The sequence below is a fragment of the Leopardus geoffroyi genome, chromosome X, assembly GCF_018350155.1.
Source record: "Leopardus geoffroyi isolate Oge1 chromosome X, O.geoffroyi_Oge1_pat1.0, whole genome shotgun sequence".
In the NCBI taxonomy this organism is placed as follows: domain Eukaryota; kingdom Metazoa; phylum Chordata; class Mammalia; order Carnivora; family Felidae; genus Leopardus; species Leopardus geoffroyi.
In genome coordinates this window covers 12,375,523-12,396,016 of record NC_059343.1, presented here as the reverse complement: position 1 = coordinate 12,396,016, position 20,494 = coordinate 12,375,523, and the positions used below count along the sequence as shown (strand labels likewise).

The window sequence follows — 20,494 nt, the reverse complement described above, 5'->3', positions numbered from 1 at the left end:
GAGGTGGAACTGAGTGTCTCAGAGAATGAGGGCAACCAGAACACAATGAAAGTAGCAGCAAACACTCAAGACAGTGTTTGCCATGTGCCCACCACGGTCCTCTGTGCTCTCCCCGCATGCGCTCCTCACAGCCTCACAACTGCCTCCCTTGGAAGGGAGATATACCATTTTTAATCCCCATTTTAGAAATGAGGAAGCTAAGGCACAGAAAGTTTAAGTAACTTTCTCTCTCTTTTTTTTTTTTCTTAAGTAACTTTCTCAAAGTGACAGCTGCTGAAGTCAGTTTCTGCACCCAGGGTCTGTTCCTCCGTCAGAACAGACAGACTGAGAATGGAGAATTACAATACTTTTCCTCACTCCCTCCGGTCCTGTCTTTCACAGACAGCCCTCTGGGCATGCCAATTTTTTAAATTTAAATTTTAAACTTTAATTAATTATTATTTTTTTGAGGCATGCCAACTTTTTAAAGCCTCTTTTGGGGCGCCTGGGTGGCGCAGTCGGTTAAGCGTCCGACTTCAGCCAGGTCACGATCTCGCGGTCCGTGAGTTCGAGCCCCGCGTCGGGCTCTGGGCTGATGGCTCAGAGCCTGGAGCCTGTTTCCGATTCTGTGTCTCCCTCTCTCTCTGCCCCTCCCCCGTTCATGCTCTGTCTCTCTCTGTCCCAAAAATAAATAAACTTTGAAAAAAAAAAAAAATTAAAAAAAATAAAAATAAAAAAAAATAAAGCCTCTTTTGCGCACAGTGTCGGTCATTCAAAAAAAGAAAGCCAAGCTACTCCGACGTATTGAGCTACATCATTTCCCCATCCAAACCGCCCCACGCAGACCCATGCAAGCACAGGAAGAGAACGAGAAGCAAAAGGTCTTCGTGAAGCCGTGGAAGGAGGGCAAAGGAAGCCCGGTCAGAGAACCAGCCTGAGCCCGGCCAGGGAACAGGTACAGGAGGAACAGCGGGCTGCAGAAGTGGCAAGAATGCAGCAGGTACCTGATTGCAAACATGTCAAACTCAAGCCTGTGATGCTCCCAAAAAGAGAACTGAAAACCCTCGACATTTCAATTCACGATAAAGCAAAATTAGTTACCTATCTCCAAATCTGCACGCTCCTGTTTTACTGTAGAATGGACAATTAGCTCGGTCTTTCTCCATTATCCGTAAGTCCATCGGTGGTTCTGGGTTTTGCCATGTGGCACCATTTTCCAACTGTTGAAAATAACCATGACTTTACTGGTGGTGTAAAAATCCACAAAGAACTCAATGTTTCAAACATATCCAAATATTTTGGCCAACAATAAAAAATCGAGTTAAGAATATATACACTTGGGTCATAATACACAATTGAGACTTCACAAACAACTGTCTGGAGACACGCACTGGGTGTTTGTTGGCTCCCACTCACTGCCCACAGCGGGCATCACTGTGGCTACCAGGAGCAGTCGCCAAGGTTTGCCTGCTGCCCATCCATTCTGAACAGGGTCAAAGGACTTGTCAGGGAGCCACCCCTGAGGGAACGATACACTGCGCTGTAGCAAATTAAACCGTCTATTTGGGGGAAACAGCGTGTCATGTTGCTCACACACACTTTAAGGACTATAAATAAGCAACATCCACAGGGCTGATTTGATACCATTTGCTTTTGTTTGTCAGGAAACTCCTGCCGTTGTTGTCGCTGCCGTAAAAAAGTCACAGAGCCACAAAAGAGATTCCAATATTCAGACATGACCTAAATAGCTTACCACAAAATTAACATTACTAGAACTGTTTTTATAGAAATGTTCACTAGTTTCGAATTCTGAATGGAAGGTTTAAAAATACCTCGTTTTCAGCCTGCTCCAGCATCTTCTGCACAGCTTCCTACAAATGGTGCAAACACAGGACTAATGAAAACGTGCAAGTCAGGAAAGTCACGTCTGGTTTCTCTGGTTAAGAATCTCAAGTGTAACAATTAAAAAAAAAAAAAAAAAAACAACCAACAACAAAAACAAACCACACACACAAAAGGCTTCAGGTTCTAGTTTGTTCTCTTCTAGCACAGATCTTCTGAAAAGCCTTCAAAGTACATATGGCTGAGAATGTTTATTCAAATAGGGCACTGAACAGCTCACATGGCAAAACAGTCTTATAAGTTTCAGTAATAGTACCATTTAGCGTATTTACTCATATATACCATATTCTAGCTTTTAAGATGAGTGATCTAGTATTAGTGAATATTACAAAATGTAATGCTCAGGTGAAACGTCATCACCACTTAAGAGAGGTTAAATCATGACGTGAACAGTAGTAATTCGGGTTGATGACAAAATCTCAAAGTTTTTGGTAAGGCAAAGGAAATCCTGCAATATGCCAGTCAGTTCTGAGCTCACTGTCACTTAAACACATTTTAAAATCTTCTTGACAGACCTCTCTTCCCCAGCCCCTGAGAGCATGACCTAGAAGACTCATCCGTCTGGCTGCTGGAGAACTCTACCTAGCCACGTGGGGTGCTGGCTTAGTGTGCCCACGGGCACAGCTCTAGCTCTTTCCTATCCCCATCCACCTGGCTGCCCCACACCTGGTAACTGGTGCTGCCATTTGCTGGCTTGTTCCGCCTAACAGCCTAAAAAGTAGAACTGCAATGCCTCTCCTTCTTCCCCTCCCTGTCCACTCAATATACAAGCTGGAGTCCCAGTGACTCTGCCTTCACACACCCCAAATCTGTGTGATTGATATGAATCTGATATGAAGCACTCCCCTCGTTCAAACCACCATCATGTCTGATCTGGAACAGACTATCTAATCGGTCACTCTATATCCACTCTTGCCTCCTTGGGTCACTGCTCCCTGCTCCCCAGCCCCCCTTCTTTACACAAGGCATCCCATCTGTTGGGATGCCTGGGTGGCTCAGTCGGTTGAGCGTCCGACTTCGGTTCAGGTCATGATCTTGCGCTCCGTGAGTTTGAGCCCCGCATCTGGCTCTGTGCTGACAGCTCAGAGCCTGGAGCCTGCTTCAGATTCTGTGTCTCCCTCTCTCTCTGACTCTCCCCCAGTTCATGCTCTGTCTCTCTCTGTCTCAAAAATAAATAAACGTTAAAAAAAAATTTTTTTAATAAAAAAAAATGATCTGTTAAGGGTACAGATATAAATTAAATGAAGTCAAACCCTGCTTAAAAACCGTGCGATGGCTTCCCATGACACTTAACATAAAACCCAAACTCCTCCTCCCAATCCAGGAGGCCTTACATGATCTGACCCTGCCTACCTTCCTGACCTCCTCCCTAGCCCCCACCACTCTCTCCTTTGTTCTCTAAGATTTCAGACACCCTAACATTTTTTCAGCTCCGTGCTCAGGTTCTTCCCTCTGCCTGGATCCCTTCTCCCAAGATCTCTGCATTCAGCTCAAACATCGGCTCCTTAGACAAGTCTTCCTTGATGAGGGCAATCTAAAAAAGTACATTCCGACCTAATCACTATTACATGACTCTGCTTTCTTTCTTTGTAGCCCTTACCATTATCTCAAAGCATTTAAAATTATTTTTTGCTTACTTATTATCTAGTTCCCCCATCTAAAACTCGGGGAGAGCAAGGACTGTCTTTTTCACCACTCTACCTCCATCTACTAGAAAAGTACCGAGCATACAGCAGAAACACAGACTGCATATCTCTTTATACATGTTTAGAACCTACTTCATTCTACCTGCCTTTCCGTAATGTCTCACCAGGCTTTTTTTCAAACAAAAGCCTTAGTTTTTTTTAAAAGAAGCCTTAGGGGCGCCTGGGTGGTGCAGTCGGTTAAGCGTCCGACTTCAGCCAGGTCATGATCTCGCGGTCCGTGAGTTCGAGCCCCGCGTCAGACTCTGGGCTGATGGCTCGGAGCCTGGAGCCTGTTTCCGATTCTGTGTCTCCCTCTCTCTCTGCCCCTCCCCCGTTCATGCTCTGTCTCTCTCTGTCCCAAAATTAAATAAAACGTTGAAAAAAAAAAAAAAAAGAAGCCTTAGCTTTTATCTGATGCCAGAAAGACCTCAATTGAGAATATTCTACTGTTAAAATGGGAATCGATTACTCTGTAAAATAATGACAAGCTCCCAACTGTTTTCCTGCCCCCTAAAAACCTAGCATGGTCTCATCTGTAACGCAGCTCTCAAATAAGGGTGTTAAAAATCTGCACTGCAATTAACTGAAGGCCTGAGACACAAAAAACAAAGTTCACGGAGGCTGCTTCTACCCTATCACAACTAGGACAAACAAATCCATTTTTCTCCATGATAAGGTGACTACCCATTTTTATGCTATTCAAACTTGGGAATATGATGGAAAAGATACATCCTGATGAGTCAGTCAAGGAATGATGAGCTGTGGGATCTTGGAAATAAATACACAGCATTAAGGAACAGCAGCAAAACACATCAAAGGAATCTTTAAAACATCCTGGAAGATATATACATAGACCTCATACATTTCTTTCTTTAATGAGTGACTACGTGTTACCTACAATGACCTTGATAGCCAAGTTGGAAAGAGAGTCAATATTTAGCAACAAAAAATATTTCCTAATTCCTCAATATGTGAGTTTGTGATTTCTTTCAACCAATTCATTCTTGCTGACATGCCATAAGCAGCTAAGTGTCTTATTTACTAAATAAGTGTGGAAACCATACAAAATATTCTCTGAATGAGTCAACCCATATACAACAGAAGCTCAGAAAAACACTTAGGTGTGAATGTGAAGAGCCAGAGCAAAAAAAAAAAACACTTGCACTAGAGTGATACAAAGTATAAAGCAGGGGCCAGATGCTTGTTTTTAGAAATAGTTTTATTGGAACACAGCCACAACCATTTATTTATATATTATCTCTGGCTGTTTTCATGGCGCACCAACAGAGTTGGATATTTGCAAGAGAGACCATACAAACTACAAAACCTAAAATATTTACTCTCTGGCCTTTACAGAAAAAGTGTGCCAATCCCTGGTATAAAGGGGAAGATGGGTAGTTGCAGGAAAACGTTAATTTAAGGTATCTGCCATTGCAAAGACCCAAAGCAGAGCATCGTAAGGCAACTCTAGTGTGTATCTATACAAAACAGGCCTCTTGCTAACCAGGAAAACAAGTCCAAACCCTGATATGCCTATAGCTTATTCCTCAGCCCCAGCCCAGCCCAGATCTGCGCACTGAGAGGATACGCAGTGCGTTTATCCTCCTGTGACAGGAATCACCTCTCTTTCTCTCTTCTCCTGTAGCTTCTGCTCCTCCTCTTCTCTCTCTTTTCTCTGCTGCTCTTCCCATTCTTCCTTTAACTTTCTCTTTACAGAAAAAAAGAAAAGGAAAGGTAATTCTTCTCACACACTTTTTAAAAACATGTAACGTATGGGGAAGATAAAGTAAAAGCTTTACCACTGGTAAAATGGATAATATCTATTCTTTTAAGTTCAAAACCCGTAACTCTTAATTAGAGTTATTTGGTTAACTAGTTAGCTGGTTATCTGATGAATACCATACCTCTTGTTCTTCCTGTCGTTTTCGAGCTGCCTCCTCCTTTTCTTTCTTTATTCTGAATTCTTCTTGTGCTTTCTGCTCCCGAAGCAACCATGCCTCATGTAATTTTTGCCTATCAATGTAATGATGCAATCAAACAAAAGAAATGAGCATTAATCTACAAATACACCCAATGATAGCAAAATGATGAAGCTATCATGAAAGATATTTTCCAGAAAGCAGGTAAGTGGAAAGTAAGAGGAACAGAAGATATGAGCAGCTATCTTGGAAAAGCACTGCATCTCAGTAGCTCTTTTCCTAGAGGGTAACAGCTGAAAATCACTACGTGCACATTTGATACCTGTGACATCTTTTACATAGAACGATGACGCTACAACTTTCCCTTTAGGTTGACCATTGTGATGTTTAGGTGTCAATAAAGATGCCAAGTTTCGAAGCACCATCTAGCTTTTCCCGTTCCAAGGGTCCTGTCCTTTCTCTTCTATGCGTTTTACAAGTAGTGATGGAAGACTGCAGCACCATGAAAACCTGCCATCTGCTGCCATAGATCTTTGATGGCTAGTCTAGACAGTTAAGACACTCCTGTGGCTTGCCCCAAGCACCTACACTGCTCGAAGAAGGGAAATAAAACTATACCTCATCTTGTCTTTAAAATAAAGCTACAGGCTTTAAGATGACAAGGAGTTATAAAAATAAATGAGCAGGTGTCTAGTTTATTTTTGAAAATGGCCAATTATAAAGAGTGATGTTATCTTAAAATGGCAAGCGTCTCAGACATCCAATAGCACAAGGTTCTAATTGAAAGATAGGTTACATTTCAAAAGTTCAAAAGTCAAGCAGGTGTCTATCTATGTATTTATTTACTTATTTTTAATTTTTATTTTGGAGAGAGGGAGAGAGAGAGACAAAGCATGAACAGGGGAGGATCAGAAAGAGAGGGAGACACAGAATCTGAAGCAGGCTCCAGGATCTGAGCTGTCAGCACAGAGCCTAACGCAGGGCTCGAACCCACGAACCATGAGATCATGGCCTGAGCCGAAGTGGGACACTTAACCAACTGAGCCACCCAGGTGCCCCATGGTGTTTAGAACCTAGATTGCCATTTTGCCACTGAATTTGTAAAAGAGAAGTGAAATACGAGAAATGGTTCTTCAGCAATGTCAGGAGTTAAATAAGGTTTTATGTCTAGTTTGGGGAACCTATTCACAGTATCAAATACCCTACGGGAAAATAGATTTCATTTCCAAGTACAGATGGTAGGAACACATCTTTTACCCATGGTAAAGATGGGCACACCGCATACATCAACATTCCGGTGCACATTGTAGGTTACATATAGATGTTTCAGTGTGTAGGTCTCTAATTTATGAATCTTTTGAGGAATATATTAATTGTATACCAACCAAAAAAACAAAGTGCATATAAATCTAAGACCTCAAAAGAGTAAAATGGCAAAACTTTACAGTTTAGCAACTTGAATACAGTGTTGAGAACTAGGAATGCAGAGCTCTGGTCACTTAAGTACATCAAGTCCCTGCCCCGGGAAGCCTGGAGCAGATTCTAGCACGGCTTGCTGCAGTGGAAGGCTTGTCCTTAGACTGACCCCCAGAAACCCCACCCCCACCCCTGCGAAAATGCCTGCCTGAGAAAGCTCAACACTGCCAGGAAAATGGAGCATTTGCTGTAGCCAACACAGGATGATCGGCCCTTGCCCTCCCTTAGAGCATTCACTAAAAAGGGCTTATGACTGTGAATAGGTCTCTCTCCAGGACCCGAGAGCCATTCGCTGGACATGCAGTCTTTAAGAAGGATAAGGCCTCTGTGTCCCAGCCTCTGTGAGAGGACAGACTCCTGAATTCTCTGCCTGCCTGCTGACAAATGCAGCTGGCCTGGTCACATTTACACTGACTGATCCTTTGTACTTCTTCACCTCTTGAATTCTCCTGGGCCCCTATACTCCTCCCGCTCTCTCCCTTTAAAAGGCGCAAATCTCCCCTGCACAAATCAGAATGGAGCTCAGCTCTTTCCCCTACAGTCAGGAGAAACGGGACACAATCTGTTCTCACCACTTTCAAGTCTGCCTGTGTTATTCTCTGATGCTATACATCTGCATTAAGCCAGTACATAAAGCCATACGGTACTGCCAGAGAATGAGTTCTCTTGTTTTTCTTTTTTTTTAATTTTTTTTCAACGTTTATTTATTTTTGGGACAGAGAGAGACAGAGCATGAACGGGGGAGGGGCAGAGAGAGAGGGAGACACAGAATCGGAAACAGGCTCCAGGCTCTGAGCCATCAGCCCAGAGCCTGACGCGGGGCTCGAACTCACGGACCACGAGATCGTGACCTGGCTGAAGTCGGACGCATAACCGACTGCGCCATCCAGGCGCCCCCTCTTGTTTTTCAACAACATGGTATCATGCAACTTGTACAGGAACCAAAAAACACCAAAGGGACACAAATATCTGTTTATGTGATTTAAAAGCAGTGCCTCAAATAAATGGGAAAACAAAAAAGTGACTTCCCTATATCATACCATGTATATCATCTTCATCGTAAGAGGAATCTAAAACAAGCAGAGTTATTACAGCACCGCCCATCTGCTAACATGATGGTAAGCATATACACCTGCCGACTCATTCCGTCGCCCTAATTCTAAGAGGTGGGTACCATGATTGATTTTATTTCCATTTTATCTCCAGATTTAAGACGAGGAAATTGAAGTTAGAGAGATAAGCAACTGGAACACAGCATGTAAGTGGCAGGGCCACGGCTGCAATGCAGCTCTGGCTGAATCGACTCCATGGCCTGCATCACCACTGTATTTTCTCTTGGCATTTTGCTGATTGCACCTATTTATGTGCTTAGGTGGAAAACAGGAACGAACTACATGCAAAGAAGCAACATTCCCTACTAAACACACATAGCTAGAGGGTGTCTATAAAGTTTTCTACTCCTTTTAAAAAACATCTACTTTTGGGGCGCCTGGGTGGCGCAGTCGGTTAAGCGTCCGACTTCAGCCAGGTCACGATCTCGCGGTCCGTGAGTTCGAGCCCCACGTCGGGCTCTGGGCTGATGGCTCAGAGCCTGGAGCCTGTTTCCGATTCTGTGTCTCCCTCTCTCTCTGCCCCTCCCCCGTTCATGCTCTGTCTCTCTCTGTCCCAAAAATAAATAAACGTTGAAAAAAAAAATTAAAAAAATAAATAAATAAAAAACATCTACTTTTTATTGTGGCAAAATATATGTACCATAAAATTTAGGATTTTAACCATTTTTAAGTGTATGGCTGAACAGCATTAAGTACATGCACATTATTCTGCACCACTTGGGAAAAAAAAAAAAAAAAACTACCCCCTGAAAAATATTGAGGAGAAAATAGAATATGTTCATCATCTTGGGATGGAGCAGGCCTTTTACAGTCCAGACACCAAGGCCAGATATCACGATGAAAGTTGAGGACGTGAAAATCAAATTATGGTGAGTAATGTCATAAGCCAAGTTAGGACTGATGACAAATGAGAAAAACATACATCATACATATGACAGATAAAGGATCAATATCTTTTTTTAAATTTTTCTTTACCTTTTTTTTTAAATTTATGTTGAGAGAGAGAGAGCACGCGCACACGAGGAGCAGAGAGAGGCAGGGAGAGAGAATGCCAAACTCCGCACTGTCAGCACAGAACCCAATGCGGGGCTCGAACTCATGAACTGTGAGATCATGACCTGAGCCAAGAGTCAGACGCTCAACCAACCGAGCCACCCAGGCGCCCCAACGATTAATAGTAATAATACTGCTTACACAACAAACTTTAAAAACATGTATCCCAAAAAAGAAAGGTGCAAGACTTAATCTAAAATAGGTAATAAAATATATTAAAAAATACACAGGCTTACTAATTAAGAAATGTATATTTGAAACAATGAAATACAACTTTCACAATAGGAGGTTTAAAAATAGATGCCTAGTGTGAGTGAAGGTATGGGGATATGGGCACCTCGATTCACAGCTTGAAGGGCTGCATACTGGGATGCCCTTTCTACCCAACCACCTACATTTTACATGTACTTATCCTTTGATCCCAACAATTCCGTTTCTAGGCATTTTCCTGAGTAAAAAACAGGACAATTACCAACGATACATAAGCGTGGATACTCATGGCAACTTTTTACTGAATTATAAAAAATACCTAAGTATAAATTAATAAATAATAGGAAATTCATAGTAAATAATAAGTGAACGTTATTTAATAGCAAATAACCTAAACGTCCATCAGTAGAGAACTATAAATTATGAATAAACAATTATGCCACATTCAAACAATGGACACTATGTTGCCACTGAAACTGTTGAATCGGGTATGTGAATCAACACTGAACTATAGGTCCTGGGGCGCCTGGGTGGCTCAGTTGGTTAAGCGTCCAACTTCAGCTCAGGTCATGATCTCGAAGTCCATGAGTCTGAGCCCTGCTTTTGGCTCCATGCTGACAGCTTGGAGCCTGGAGCCTGCTTCAGATTCTGGGTCTCCTCTCTCTGCCCCTCCCTGCTCATGCTGTCTCTGTCTCTCAAAAATGACTAAACATTAAAAAAAAAAAATTTGAAATATAGGTCCTATATACTATGCAAAAAAAGCAATTTAAAAAATGCAAAAATATCCTCCCATTATAGAAATAAACATGTATAGTACATTTACACGCTTAAATTTTTTTTTTTAGAGAGAGAGAGAGAGAGAGCGAGCGAGCACAAGCAGGGGAGAGAAACAGAGGAAGAGAGACAGTGAATTTTAAGCAGACTGCACACTCAGTGCAGAGCTCAAAATGGGCCATTTTTTTAATTGAAAAAAAAATTTGTTTTTAACATTTATTCATTTTTGAGAGCCAGAGCATGAGTGGGGGAGGGGCAGAGACAGAGGGAGACACAGAATCCAAAGCAGGCTCCATGCTCTGGGCTGTCAGCACAGAGCCCGGTGCATGGCTCGAACCCACGGACCACGAGATCATGACTTAAGCCGAAGTCAGACGCTTAACTGAATGAGCCATTCAGGTGCTCCCCCAACCCCCACTTACATTTTTAATGGTGGCTATCTTTGGGTGTGCTGATTTCATTGAAGCCCTTTCACTTTTTTACACTTATTTCAATTTCTCTTTCAAAAACATTTATAAATTAGCAAAAATAGTGAAAAATACTTCCATTTAAGAAAAATGAGAACATCTAACTTTAGTCTGTCAAGTAGAGATTTAAATAGTTTATCCAAGGTATTTTATAAGACCTATGCTGAATAAGATATTATAAAGACCTGTACTAGTTCATAAAGACTTATAAAATTCAAATAAAGCAACTGGGTTCATGAGGAAGTGCTCCGATCACTGCTGACCTCTCTATCTCCAACAGCATCTCTTCTTCTAGGTGTTGTTCTTCAATAAAAGCATCCTCCTCCTCCTTCTGTGAGAGTCCTAAGGGAATTTAAATGTTTTATTAAACGATCTGAATATTGTAAAACCTTGGTCAATGATTCAGAAAGAAAAAAGAAAAAAGATAAAAGCTAATCTTTACAATTATGGTACGAACCTGTTTTTAAAGCCTTCTAATAATAAAGGGTCTAACAATAAAGGCTTCAACCAAATGTGTAACAATTTTGATACCCAAAAAGAACAATAATGGTAGATAACACATTAAATTTAAAAAATTAATTGATGCTTCCATCGTCATACTCAAAAAGGAGGTGGGGTGTGAGAAGGAACATTCATTTTTACAGAAAAACGGCAACGAAAAAAATGTAGAAAGGCCGTCATTTTTGCAACCCCCACTTAAGAACTATTTAGAAAAAAATGCTAGAAACATTGGATGAAAGCTTGTTGGCAAGAAATTTATTTACCCCACCTCAAAACATGAGCGCACGGACGAGTACTAATTCCAAAGGGGGAATACCCTTTTCCATGGAGCCATCTGATTGGTGACACTTTGACCGCTCCTAGCGTTACTAAGAGCAAAACAATGTGACATCACAGGCCCCCTGAGGTGTGCAATGACAGGTATACAGCATCAGCTTTGGAGTACTTGTCACAAGGAGTATAACCGTAAGCTAATCAGAAGATAGGCGAATCCAGAAGTCTGGGTGTTCCACCAGACAACTACTGTGGGCTTTGCACAATAATCAGTCTTGGTTTGGGAAAGTTCCAGTATGGCCTATGTATCACAACTGAGGTATTGTTCCTTTACTTGGCTGCAAGTTTGATATTGTGGTCTTTATTCTTAGGAGATGCAGGATGAAGTATTTAGGGATGAGAAGTCATGGTATCTGCAAATGACATGCAAAGAGTTCAAAAAAAAATGTGTATATATGTATCCATATATATCAAGAGAAAGTAAGGCAAATTGTTAACAATTGGGAGATCTAGATGAAGGGTTCGTGGATGTTTATTGCACCAATTTTTCAACTTTCTGTACACTGGACCATTTCAAAATAAGAACGTAGGAAAGTATTTTTAATATAATAAAAACTTTTATCCTTTCCTAGTCATAGTTTAAATTTGAGAAAAAAGGAAGAAAACTGAAGTGATCCTAAGGAAATATAACAGAAGATCTCAGACTTAAAGGAAAAAGATTTTGTATCTGCCACATATATGTTGAGTACAGGTCTAATCAAAGGCACACCCAGTCCTAGATAATTTGCTTAAGCGACTAAACATTATTATTTCAGCACCTGAAATTAAAATAGGTAAAAAAAAAAAAAAAAAAAAAAAAAAAAAATTAGGGTAAATCCTAACTCACACAGAATAAAATCTAATTATTCAGATCATTAAATGATCTAATTTACAGAGAGGGCCTTCCAAAGAACCTGGCAATGGGGCTATGATTGATTGACTTACAGAGGTATTCCCATAGAGTAGACATTGCCCGGGCACAGATGATGCTCAAAAACAAGTTGCCTGACTCACTCAACCCCTCCATCCTCTCAAAATCAAGCTCATACTCCTCAGAGGTGATCACTAACAGTACGAGGTATAGCATTTGCTCTATACGTACAATCAAATATATGTAAGGATATATATAAGTATAGTATATCTAACTGTATTATACATATAACTGTACATATTGGAATCAGACAACTTGCTTTTTATTCTTAATGTCACCTTGGTTTCTGAGAAGGCAGCTCATTTCAGGCTATTTCAAGTAGAACTGGATGCTAAAGAGGCTTCTTGTAAATGAGCAGTCAATATTCCAGAAATTTCTACCACTCAGTTTCCAACTCACTCTTACAGAATATCTCTTCTAGCTTACTGGGTATTGTTTGCCCATCTGACATGTGCTACAATTAATAGCAGTGTTTGGTAGGCCACACTATTCATGAAGCACCACTAAGAATTAGGAGTTGGAGTGGGCCAAAGTTGGGGCAGTAGTCCAAAGACAAGTGCTTAGTCTTGGATGTGCCATTAGCTATACAATCCTGACCAAACCAGTGACTGCATCCTTCAACTGACTGAACTGCCAAGGGACATGACCAGCTTGCTTCTCCACAAAGGCTCACTCTGAAAGCACTTTGCAAAGTCAAAGGGGGGGGGGGGAAATCAACACAATACAAACAGGTCTAGGATTTAAAACAGGGAAGATTAACAAGTTAAAAAAAAAAAAGTTATGTTGGAAGAAAACAGGTTAAGTACACAAAGTACTGTAGCTGAGATCCTTAAGGGGAATGAGGGTGGGGCAGACACCAAGGACATCAATAACTGCAACCTGCCCTGTTTTTTCTTTTTATCCCTGAAGCTTTATCCTGTGTTTAGTGGTTCAGTGTTGAATGAGTAAAAGAGAGACACTAACACAGGTCCCAGGTAAACACACCACTCTTCCCATTTTAAATATTCCAAGTATTGCTACTAAAATAATCACCGGGCAACTCCAAGAGTAAATGAAATGTCTGTAACTATGTTTCCCAAGGCCAGAGAATCTTGGTTACTTGAGGCCATTGCGGTGGACTGCAAGAAGTGTCTAGATACATTTGTGCAATGTATCCAAATATCAAACCATTACATTGTACCCATAAAACTAATGCAGTGAGGACTATAACGAGAGAGAGAGAGAGAGAGAGAGAGAGAGAGAGAGAGAGAGAGAATAGTCTGAATAATCGGGGTGGCAACCCTAACACAGTACTGTGTTGCTTCAGTGCTTCCATCAGCCTCTATAATGACTATGTAACTTTTAAAACTGCGTTAGTACTAATTTCATTGTATTAAGCAGGCAGGTTTAATATATAAATGTTAGATTCTGCCATGTGAAGGACAAATGACACCACAGCCAGTACAGATGAAGGTGCCACAGTATTTTAATAGGAATTAAAAAAAACCGCTAAATAACCACAGGGCAACACTAGCAGTGGCATTCCAAACTCCAATCAGTACCATAATCATGCTTGTAAGCTTGCTTCACATCATCCCTAACATTACATTCACTTAGATTTGAATTTTACTGGACGTGTAATTTCACTTGGTTTGGTAATCTGTAAAGACATTGTTTTCTGGTCAGAGTTTCGTATCCAGTTTTGCGCTTAGATACGTTTAAATGACAATAATAATCGGAGCCCACAAAGGGTCTCTTGTGTTACTCGAGAAACGGTGAGTAAACTTGTGCAAAAGGTCTAACCCCCTGGAGCCCTGCTGGTTTTACAAAGGGAAACATTCACCGAATACTTACTATGTGCAAGGGCTGTGCTAGCTGCTGTAATTCATGATGCCTGCACCTGTAATACCGGATACTTCATAAATACTTACACACGACCAGGGGCGATTCACCATGACCTGTCCCCCCCTCTTTTTAGTACGTTAACAGCGTTTCGGAAGTGGGTCTAACCTAACGGCACCCGGGAGGCAGGGGCCGCAGTAATTTTTCAGCGCGTACAATACTTGGCTTCCTTCTGGCACGGGGGCTTCAAGTCAGGACGGGAGCGGAGACAGCAATTTCTGACACACAAAACGGGCTGGGGAAATTACCTGAATCTCTCAATCGAGCGAGTTCCTGCCGCCGTTTCTTTCGTTTCTCTTTCTTCAGGGCGGCTCTGAACTTTTTGTGACTGGAAGATTGAGACACGCACACGCCAGCATCACTTGACCGCACCTGCGGAGCTGCCGGAGCTTTCCGCTCCCCCCCCCCCACTTCCCCTCCCCGCCCGCCCGCTCCGCGCGCCGTCTCCTCGGCGCCCAGTACAGGAAATCGCTCGGGTGCCCGGGAGTGAAATCTTGCCTCCCGTGTTTTAATCACACAACACGGATTTACTCTCGCCTCGCCGTTCCACAAGCAGACGGCAGGTCTTTTCCATCCCGCCCCCCGGTCCCCTCCTCACCTCCCTGAACCCACACACGCCGGTGACAGGCTGGGGCGCGCCCGAGAAGTGCTCGAGCGGCCACGGTGGCTCTTGCCTGGCCCAGCTCCCTTCTCCCTCCTGCCTACGAATCCTCCATGTCCAGCCTCGGCCAGCTCCGTCCCCTCTTCTCATCAGTTCATCTGTCACAGCCCAGCCTACCTCGGTTTCTCCGGAAACATCATCTTCCCGGGCGCCGCCATGTTGTCAGGGCAGCCACGCCCCTACGAGCTGGCCGGAAGAGGCCGGCTGACAAGAAAGGGAGCGGCCGCGCGCAGGCGCGGGTACCGCGGGGCGTCCCGGGGGGAACAAAGACGCATGGCGCGTGGGGGTTCTGATAGGCTGCTGGTGTTCCGAAACCGCACAAGTGAACGTCTCCTTCCCGAAAATTCCTACCCCTCCCTGAAAGTAATTCTTCCCTCCTAGCGTTTCCCCGGGAATATCACTACCTCTACCCACACCACACTGGTGTGTCTTGTGGCTAGGACGTTAAAGTTACACTTGTCTCTCTTGTCCTCATCGTCACACGAAACCTCGTTCCAGGCACAGTGTATCGCCTAGCTTCCCAGTCCGACTTTCAGGCACCGCCTTCTTCTGCGGTCCCACCTATCAGTCCCTCATACGAAGCGCCAGATTCCGCCCTCTGCCATTCACACCTGCCACCTCTGTAGGGAAAAGCAACACCTGGGCCTGCCAAGGCGTCATCTTTGCTCCCAAGGAATGTGCACTCTAGAGACGAAGAAGGACCAAATACATAGATAATATGGTGCAGGCAACTGAATTTACTTAACACAGTCCACCTGGGATTCAGGGAGGACTTTCTGATGCCTGAGTTTTAAAGGAAGGTGCCCTTTACCCAGGGGGAGAAGGGTGGGATCCCCAGGTGGGAAAGCTAAATCAGTATAAGCAAAGTCACTGAGGGATGAAACAATGTGGAATCTGCCAGACCCGCAAGAATTTTGGCCATCAAATTTAAAGGCAAGTTCCAAAATATCAAGGAACACAGCAGTAGAGGTGGGGTGGAGCTGGGTTATGAAGAAGGGCCTAGTAAACCATGCAGAGAAGCTTTAATTAAGTCCTCTACGCAACAGGGAAGTACTGAAAGCTTTTTGGTTGAGTTTTGTCGTCATTTGTGTCTTAGGTAAATTACTCTGGTTTGCAATACAAAGGATAACGCTGGAATATCACAGTCTAGATGACGAATTAAACTGGGGCAATGAGGGTAGGATTGAGAAAGTAAAATCAGCCCTGTTAATAATCAGACTGTGATGTATACAGACAAGGCCAGAGACAAGACCAAGAAGAAAATGCTTCTCTTGAGGACATACTGCAGCGGCAAAATGATTAACAACCCGCATCTTTTTTGTGATTGGATAACTTCCTTGGCCTACCTTTGTTCCTCTCTCTTCCAAATGACAATCACTCAGCTACCCAATTACTAAACTGCCCCTGCTTCTCCTAGTCCCTCCTTGGAATCATTCAGCAGCCACCCAAAGCCCAAAGTGCATAGAGCCTTGCCCTGCTCCCTCTTACACACTTGGAACAACACACCTCCAAGCTGACCTTGTCCAGCTCAGTGCGTCACTAATTATGGTTACAGGCTTTGGAGTTGGACAGACTGGGAAACTCAAGCCTTGGCTCTCTGATCTTGAGTAAACTCCTTAATGTCTAGTCCCTGGTTTTCTCATCTGTAAAAATCAAGGTAGTGATAATAGTTCCCAAATGCGTGCTATATGTTGGCATAGTGTCTGGCAATAGTGTCTCTGACACATTATCTGTTGTATCATCATCATCAGTGTGAATACTCCCCTATTCCCTCAAGAGTGGGTTGATACTTGTCCTGTGTATGCTCCTAGCTCAAGTATTTCACCTTTTATAACACCTCTCACGCTATATTCTTTGCGGCTTTCACAAAACTGCTTCTTGCACTAAATCTTAAACTTGAAGGTGGAGACTTGGTGGTTATAGCCCCTAACTAGAGAATGCCCTGACGGGCAAAAAACGTTGCTGTACAAATGACCAATTTTGCTGGTTTCTGGGACCAGGACTTATGATGCCATTCTGAAAGTGTCACTGTTTGGATTGTAGTTTGGATTGCTGTAACATTTCTTATGAGTTAGACCAGACTTTCACGTGAGAGCAATAAAGTGAGAATGTCTTCTGTGAACATGCTCCTACTTTAAAAAGGATACAGATTTAGAATTTATTAAAAAAATTTTTTTCAGTGTTTATTTTTCAGAGAGAGAGAGAATGAGGGAGGGGCAGAGAGAAGGAGACACAGAATCAGAAGCAGACTCCAGGCTCTGAGTTGTCAGCCCAGAGCCCGACATGGGGTTTGAACTCGTGAACTGCAAGATCATGACCTGAGCCGAAGTCAGATGCTTAACCGACTGAGCCAGGCAGGTGCCCCTAGATTTTATTTTATTATGATTTACAAATGAATGTAAATCTCCTTTTATAGGAGTTAGACATTTATCCTCAACAATTAACCACTGAATTCATTTTCATGAACAAGCTTGAATTGCTCAAATTAACTTCATTACAGAAGTGATTCTAAAAGCCAATTTCATTTCAAACTGTAGTTACGCTCATTTGAATTCAATAAATCATAAGATAAAAATAAAGTATGTAAAAATTTAGTGCAAAGGTACATTCTACTATAATATCCTGATAAATAGAACAAAGTTATCTTTATTCTGCAACATAACATGTATTTTTCTTGGTTCCTGATATGCAACATCTACTTATTCTCAGGTATGTACATTTCAGTTTATCCCCCCTCTATGGGAAAATGCCTCAATTTTAATTTTACATCGTCAGTAGAAAATAGATGATTATCTTCAAAAAGTTAAAGTTTTTTTAACTTATGTAGATGATGTCATAGATACTGTTATTAGTACATATGAATCTTAGTTATTATAACATGACCAAAGAATGGTCCATAAATGTATCTCACATTTATTGCGAGCATAAAGAGAGAGCAAGAAAAAGCAAGAATCTACTCTCTGAAAGCCAGGCTGGTACTCTTTCAATTAATTTGGTTTTTTTTTGCCCTCGTAGGACTGTGGTACGAGGATTCATGGAACGGTCAATGCAGAAATTCTCAGGAAAGAACATTTAATTTGTCACCTACTATTAATTTCAGTATGAGTCACCAGATTTATTCAGGGACATAGAATGGGATCTCAACTCCTTTCCAACCGTCATTGCTATACCAAGGGCTTTATATATCTTCCAGAGTATATATATGTTACCTAAGATAGCAAAATAAAATACTTGATGTATATTAACATGAAAAGTGCATGCAAATCTATATTTGTACAGCTGATTGAAAGAGGAACAAACTATGCAGTGCTAGCGCTTATTACTCGATTCTTTCCTCTGGTGGTAGGTTCTAAGCAAAAAACTGCTGGTGGTTTGAGAAAATGTGGCGGTGAGTCCATATCGGCACCCAGGACCCAAAGCAAAGTACTATTTCTGAAGAGTGGTTGAACTCAAAAAGCAAGAATCAAAATGTACGAAGGGACAGAAAGGGTCTTAGTCTCTTTGGGTTGTTTATTCCTCACAGTTCTAGAGGCTGGAAGGCCAAGATCAAGGTGCCAGCAGATTCAGTGTCTGGTGAGAACTTCCTTTACTGGCTCATTGGTGGCCATCTTCTTGCTGTATCCATCCTCACATGGCAGAAGGGGTGAGGGACCGCTCTGGGGTCTCTTTTTATAAGGGCACTAATCCCATCATGAGGCACCACCCGTATCACCTACTCACTTCCCTAAGGCCCCACCTCCTAACACCATCACGTTGGGGGTTAGGTGTCAACCTATGAATTTGGTGCAGGAGGGACATAAACATTCAGTTCCTAACAAGGATGCATTACTATTTATATGTAAAGAAGCCAGTATTGTTTAGATGCACTCATTATATGGTAAAATTAGAGCCTATTCGCTTAAAAAACAATGATATCCAAGTAAAATTTTATGGGAAAGAATTTAACCAATAAAGTTGAATCAAGAAGACAGTAAAATGTTAAGGAGAACACGTATCAAGTAAATAGTGTTGGTTCTTCTAGTGACACAGAAAAATACCTAAAATGATTACAATACTGTAATTTTGCTAACACACCAAATGAAATGTGTCCCCCAGTGAGCAAGGGAAAGGTATCTTCCTAAACTTTTTTGAGGTGAATGCCTGCTTCAGAATAGGCAATTTTACCCTAATCCATGTAGGCTCACAGAGGAGAAAGGGGTTGGCAGTTTCCCCTACTGGTGATATCAGCAGATTGTGCACTAATTTGACAGAAAGAGGTGAGCTGAAGAGTGGGTGGTTTTTGTTTCCTGCTTTTCTAATAAATCCGTTACAAGTTTTCCACTCACTTTCATGGTAAAGTCACTACATGGTAAAGGATGTCTCGCTAGTTTTACAGACATCTTACATATTGAAAAAAAAAAAAAACAACTAATAGGAAGAAAAAGCCATTCAATGTTAATATTGTAAAGAAAGGGTTTTATTATAGTATTCAATGAAGATAAGCAGCAATGTTAATACAAAATTCTTTCTCAAGGACATTTTGCCCCTTGCTGTTTAGGAAGGTACAAGTAAAACACTTTTGGAGGCACAAAAGACAGAAAGTTTCTTGTTAGGGTGTATCAGTAGCCCCGGAATCTGCAAACCCCTTTGGAGCTCAGATGACTAAGGCACCGAGGAAAAGAAACACACCTCCCCAGGGCGGTCTCCATGTAACCTCTGCAGAGAAGGTGAGCAAGAATTGATCATGCAAACCAGGACATGGTTGAGAGTGAGAGGGTGCTGTTAATAATCACACCAAAACACCAGGTGCAGGTGAATCAGGAGTGGCAAGCTGGGACACACCCAATACAGACATCCTCTGTAGCTCTAAGAAGTAAGGGCAAGTCGGGTATTGGTGCACTGGTTCTCACTCTAATTTGGAAGACTCACTGCAATAGAATTTTGCACAAAGACTTTGTGAGAGGCCTAGGAGGGAAGCCCTGTGCTCTAGAAAATGCATATCGTGTGTGTGTTTACCCTTTTAAAGATAACTATGGTTTGAACAGATCAATTAGATAGTTAACATAAACTTTTCCCCTCGCGTTTATCTTTTTAAGAATTTTATTCATTTTCTTCCCAGAGAAGGCGTGTACTCTAGAAGCAAATGCCTTCACCCCCTCCCTTTAAAAACAAAACAAAAAGGGGCGCCTGGGTGGCGCAGTCGGTTAAGCTTCCGACTTCAGCCAGGTCACGATCTCGCGGTCCGTGAGTTCGAGCCCCGCGTCAGGCTCTGGGCTGATGGCTCAGAGCCTGGAGCCTGTTTCCGATTCTGTGTCTCCCTCTCTCTCTGCCCCTCCCCCGTTCATGCTCTGTCTCTCTCTGTCCCAAAAATAAATAAACGTTGAAAAAAAAAATTTAAAAACAAAACAAAAAAATTATTTATTTATCTGTTTGTTTATTTATTTTTTAGAGAGAGAGGGAGAGAGACGATCTTAAGCGTGGCACAGGGCTCCATCTCACGAACCATGAGGTCATGATGACCTGAGCTGAAATCAAGAGTCTGATGCTTAACGGACTGGGCCACCCAGGAGCGCCCCCTCCCTTTTTTAAGAGCAGATATCCGCCCCCCCCCTCCCCCGGAAACTCACAAATACAACTCCAACCCTCTTTTTC

The 20,494-nt window shown here is 42.3% G+C and overlaps 1 protein-coding gene across 2 annotated transcripts in view; it reads right to left on the bottom strand.

Moving 5' to 3' along the window:
- The window catches only part of ZRSR2 (zinc finger CCCH-type, RNA binding motif and serine/arginine rich 2), a 29,258-nt gene extending 13,787 nt beyond the window's left edge, over window positions 1-15,471 (bottom strand). Inside the window, exons 1-7 of one of the 2 annotated variants that reach the window (XM_045472549.1) lie at window positions 14,981-15,471; window positions 14,451-14,530; window positions 10,841-10,919; window positions 5,471-5,579; window positions 5,188-5,274; window positions 1,812-1,850; window positions 1,081-1,199 (exon numbers count right to left, since the gene is read on the bottom strand). In XM_045472549.1, coding sequence (XP_045328505.1) covers window positions 1,081-1,199; window positions 1,812-1,850; window positions 5,188-5,274; window positions 5,471-5,579; window positions 10,841-10,919; window positions 14,451-14,530; window positions 14,981-15,021 — 554 coding nt within the window. In that variant the 5' untranslated portion in view covers window positions 15,022-15,471. Of the gene's footprint in view, window positions 1-1,080; window positions 1,200-1,811; window positions 1,851-5,187; window positions 5,275-5,470; window positions 5,580-10,840; window positions 10,920-14,154; window positions 14,201-14,450; window positions 14,531-14,980 lie in introns of those variants that run through there. The other variant, XM_045472550.1, reaches the window with a different exon arrangement.
- Window positions 15,472-20,494: the final 5,023 nt, after the last annotated feature.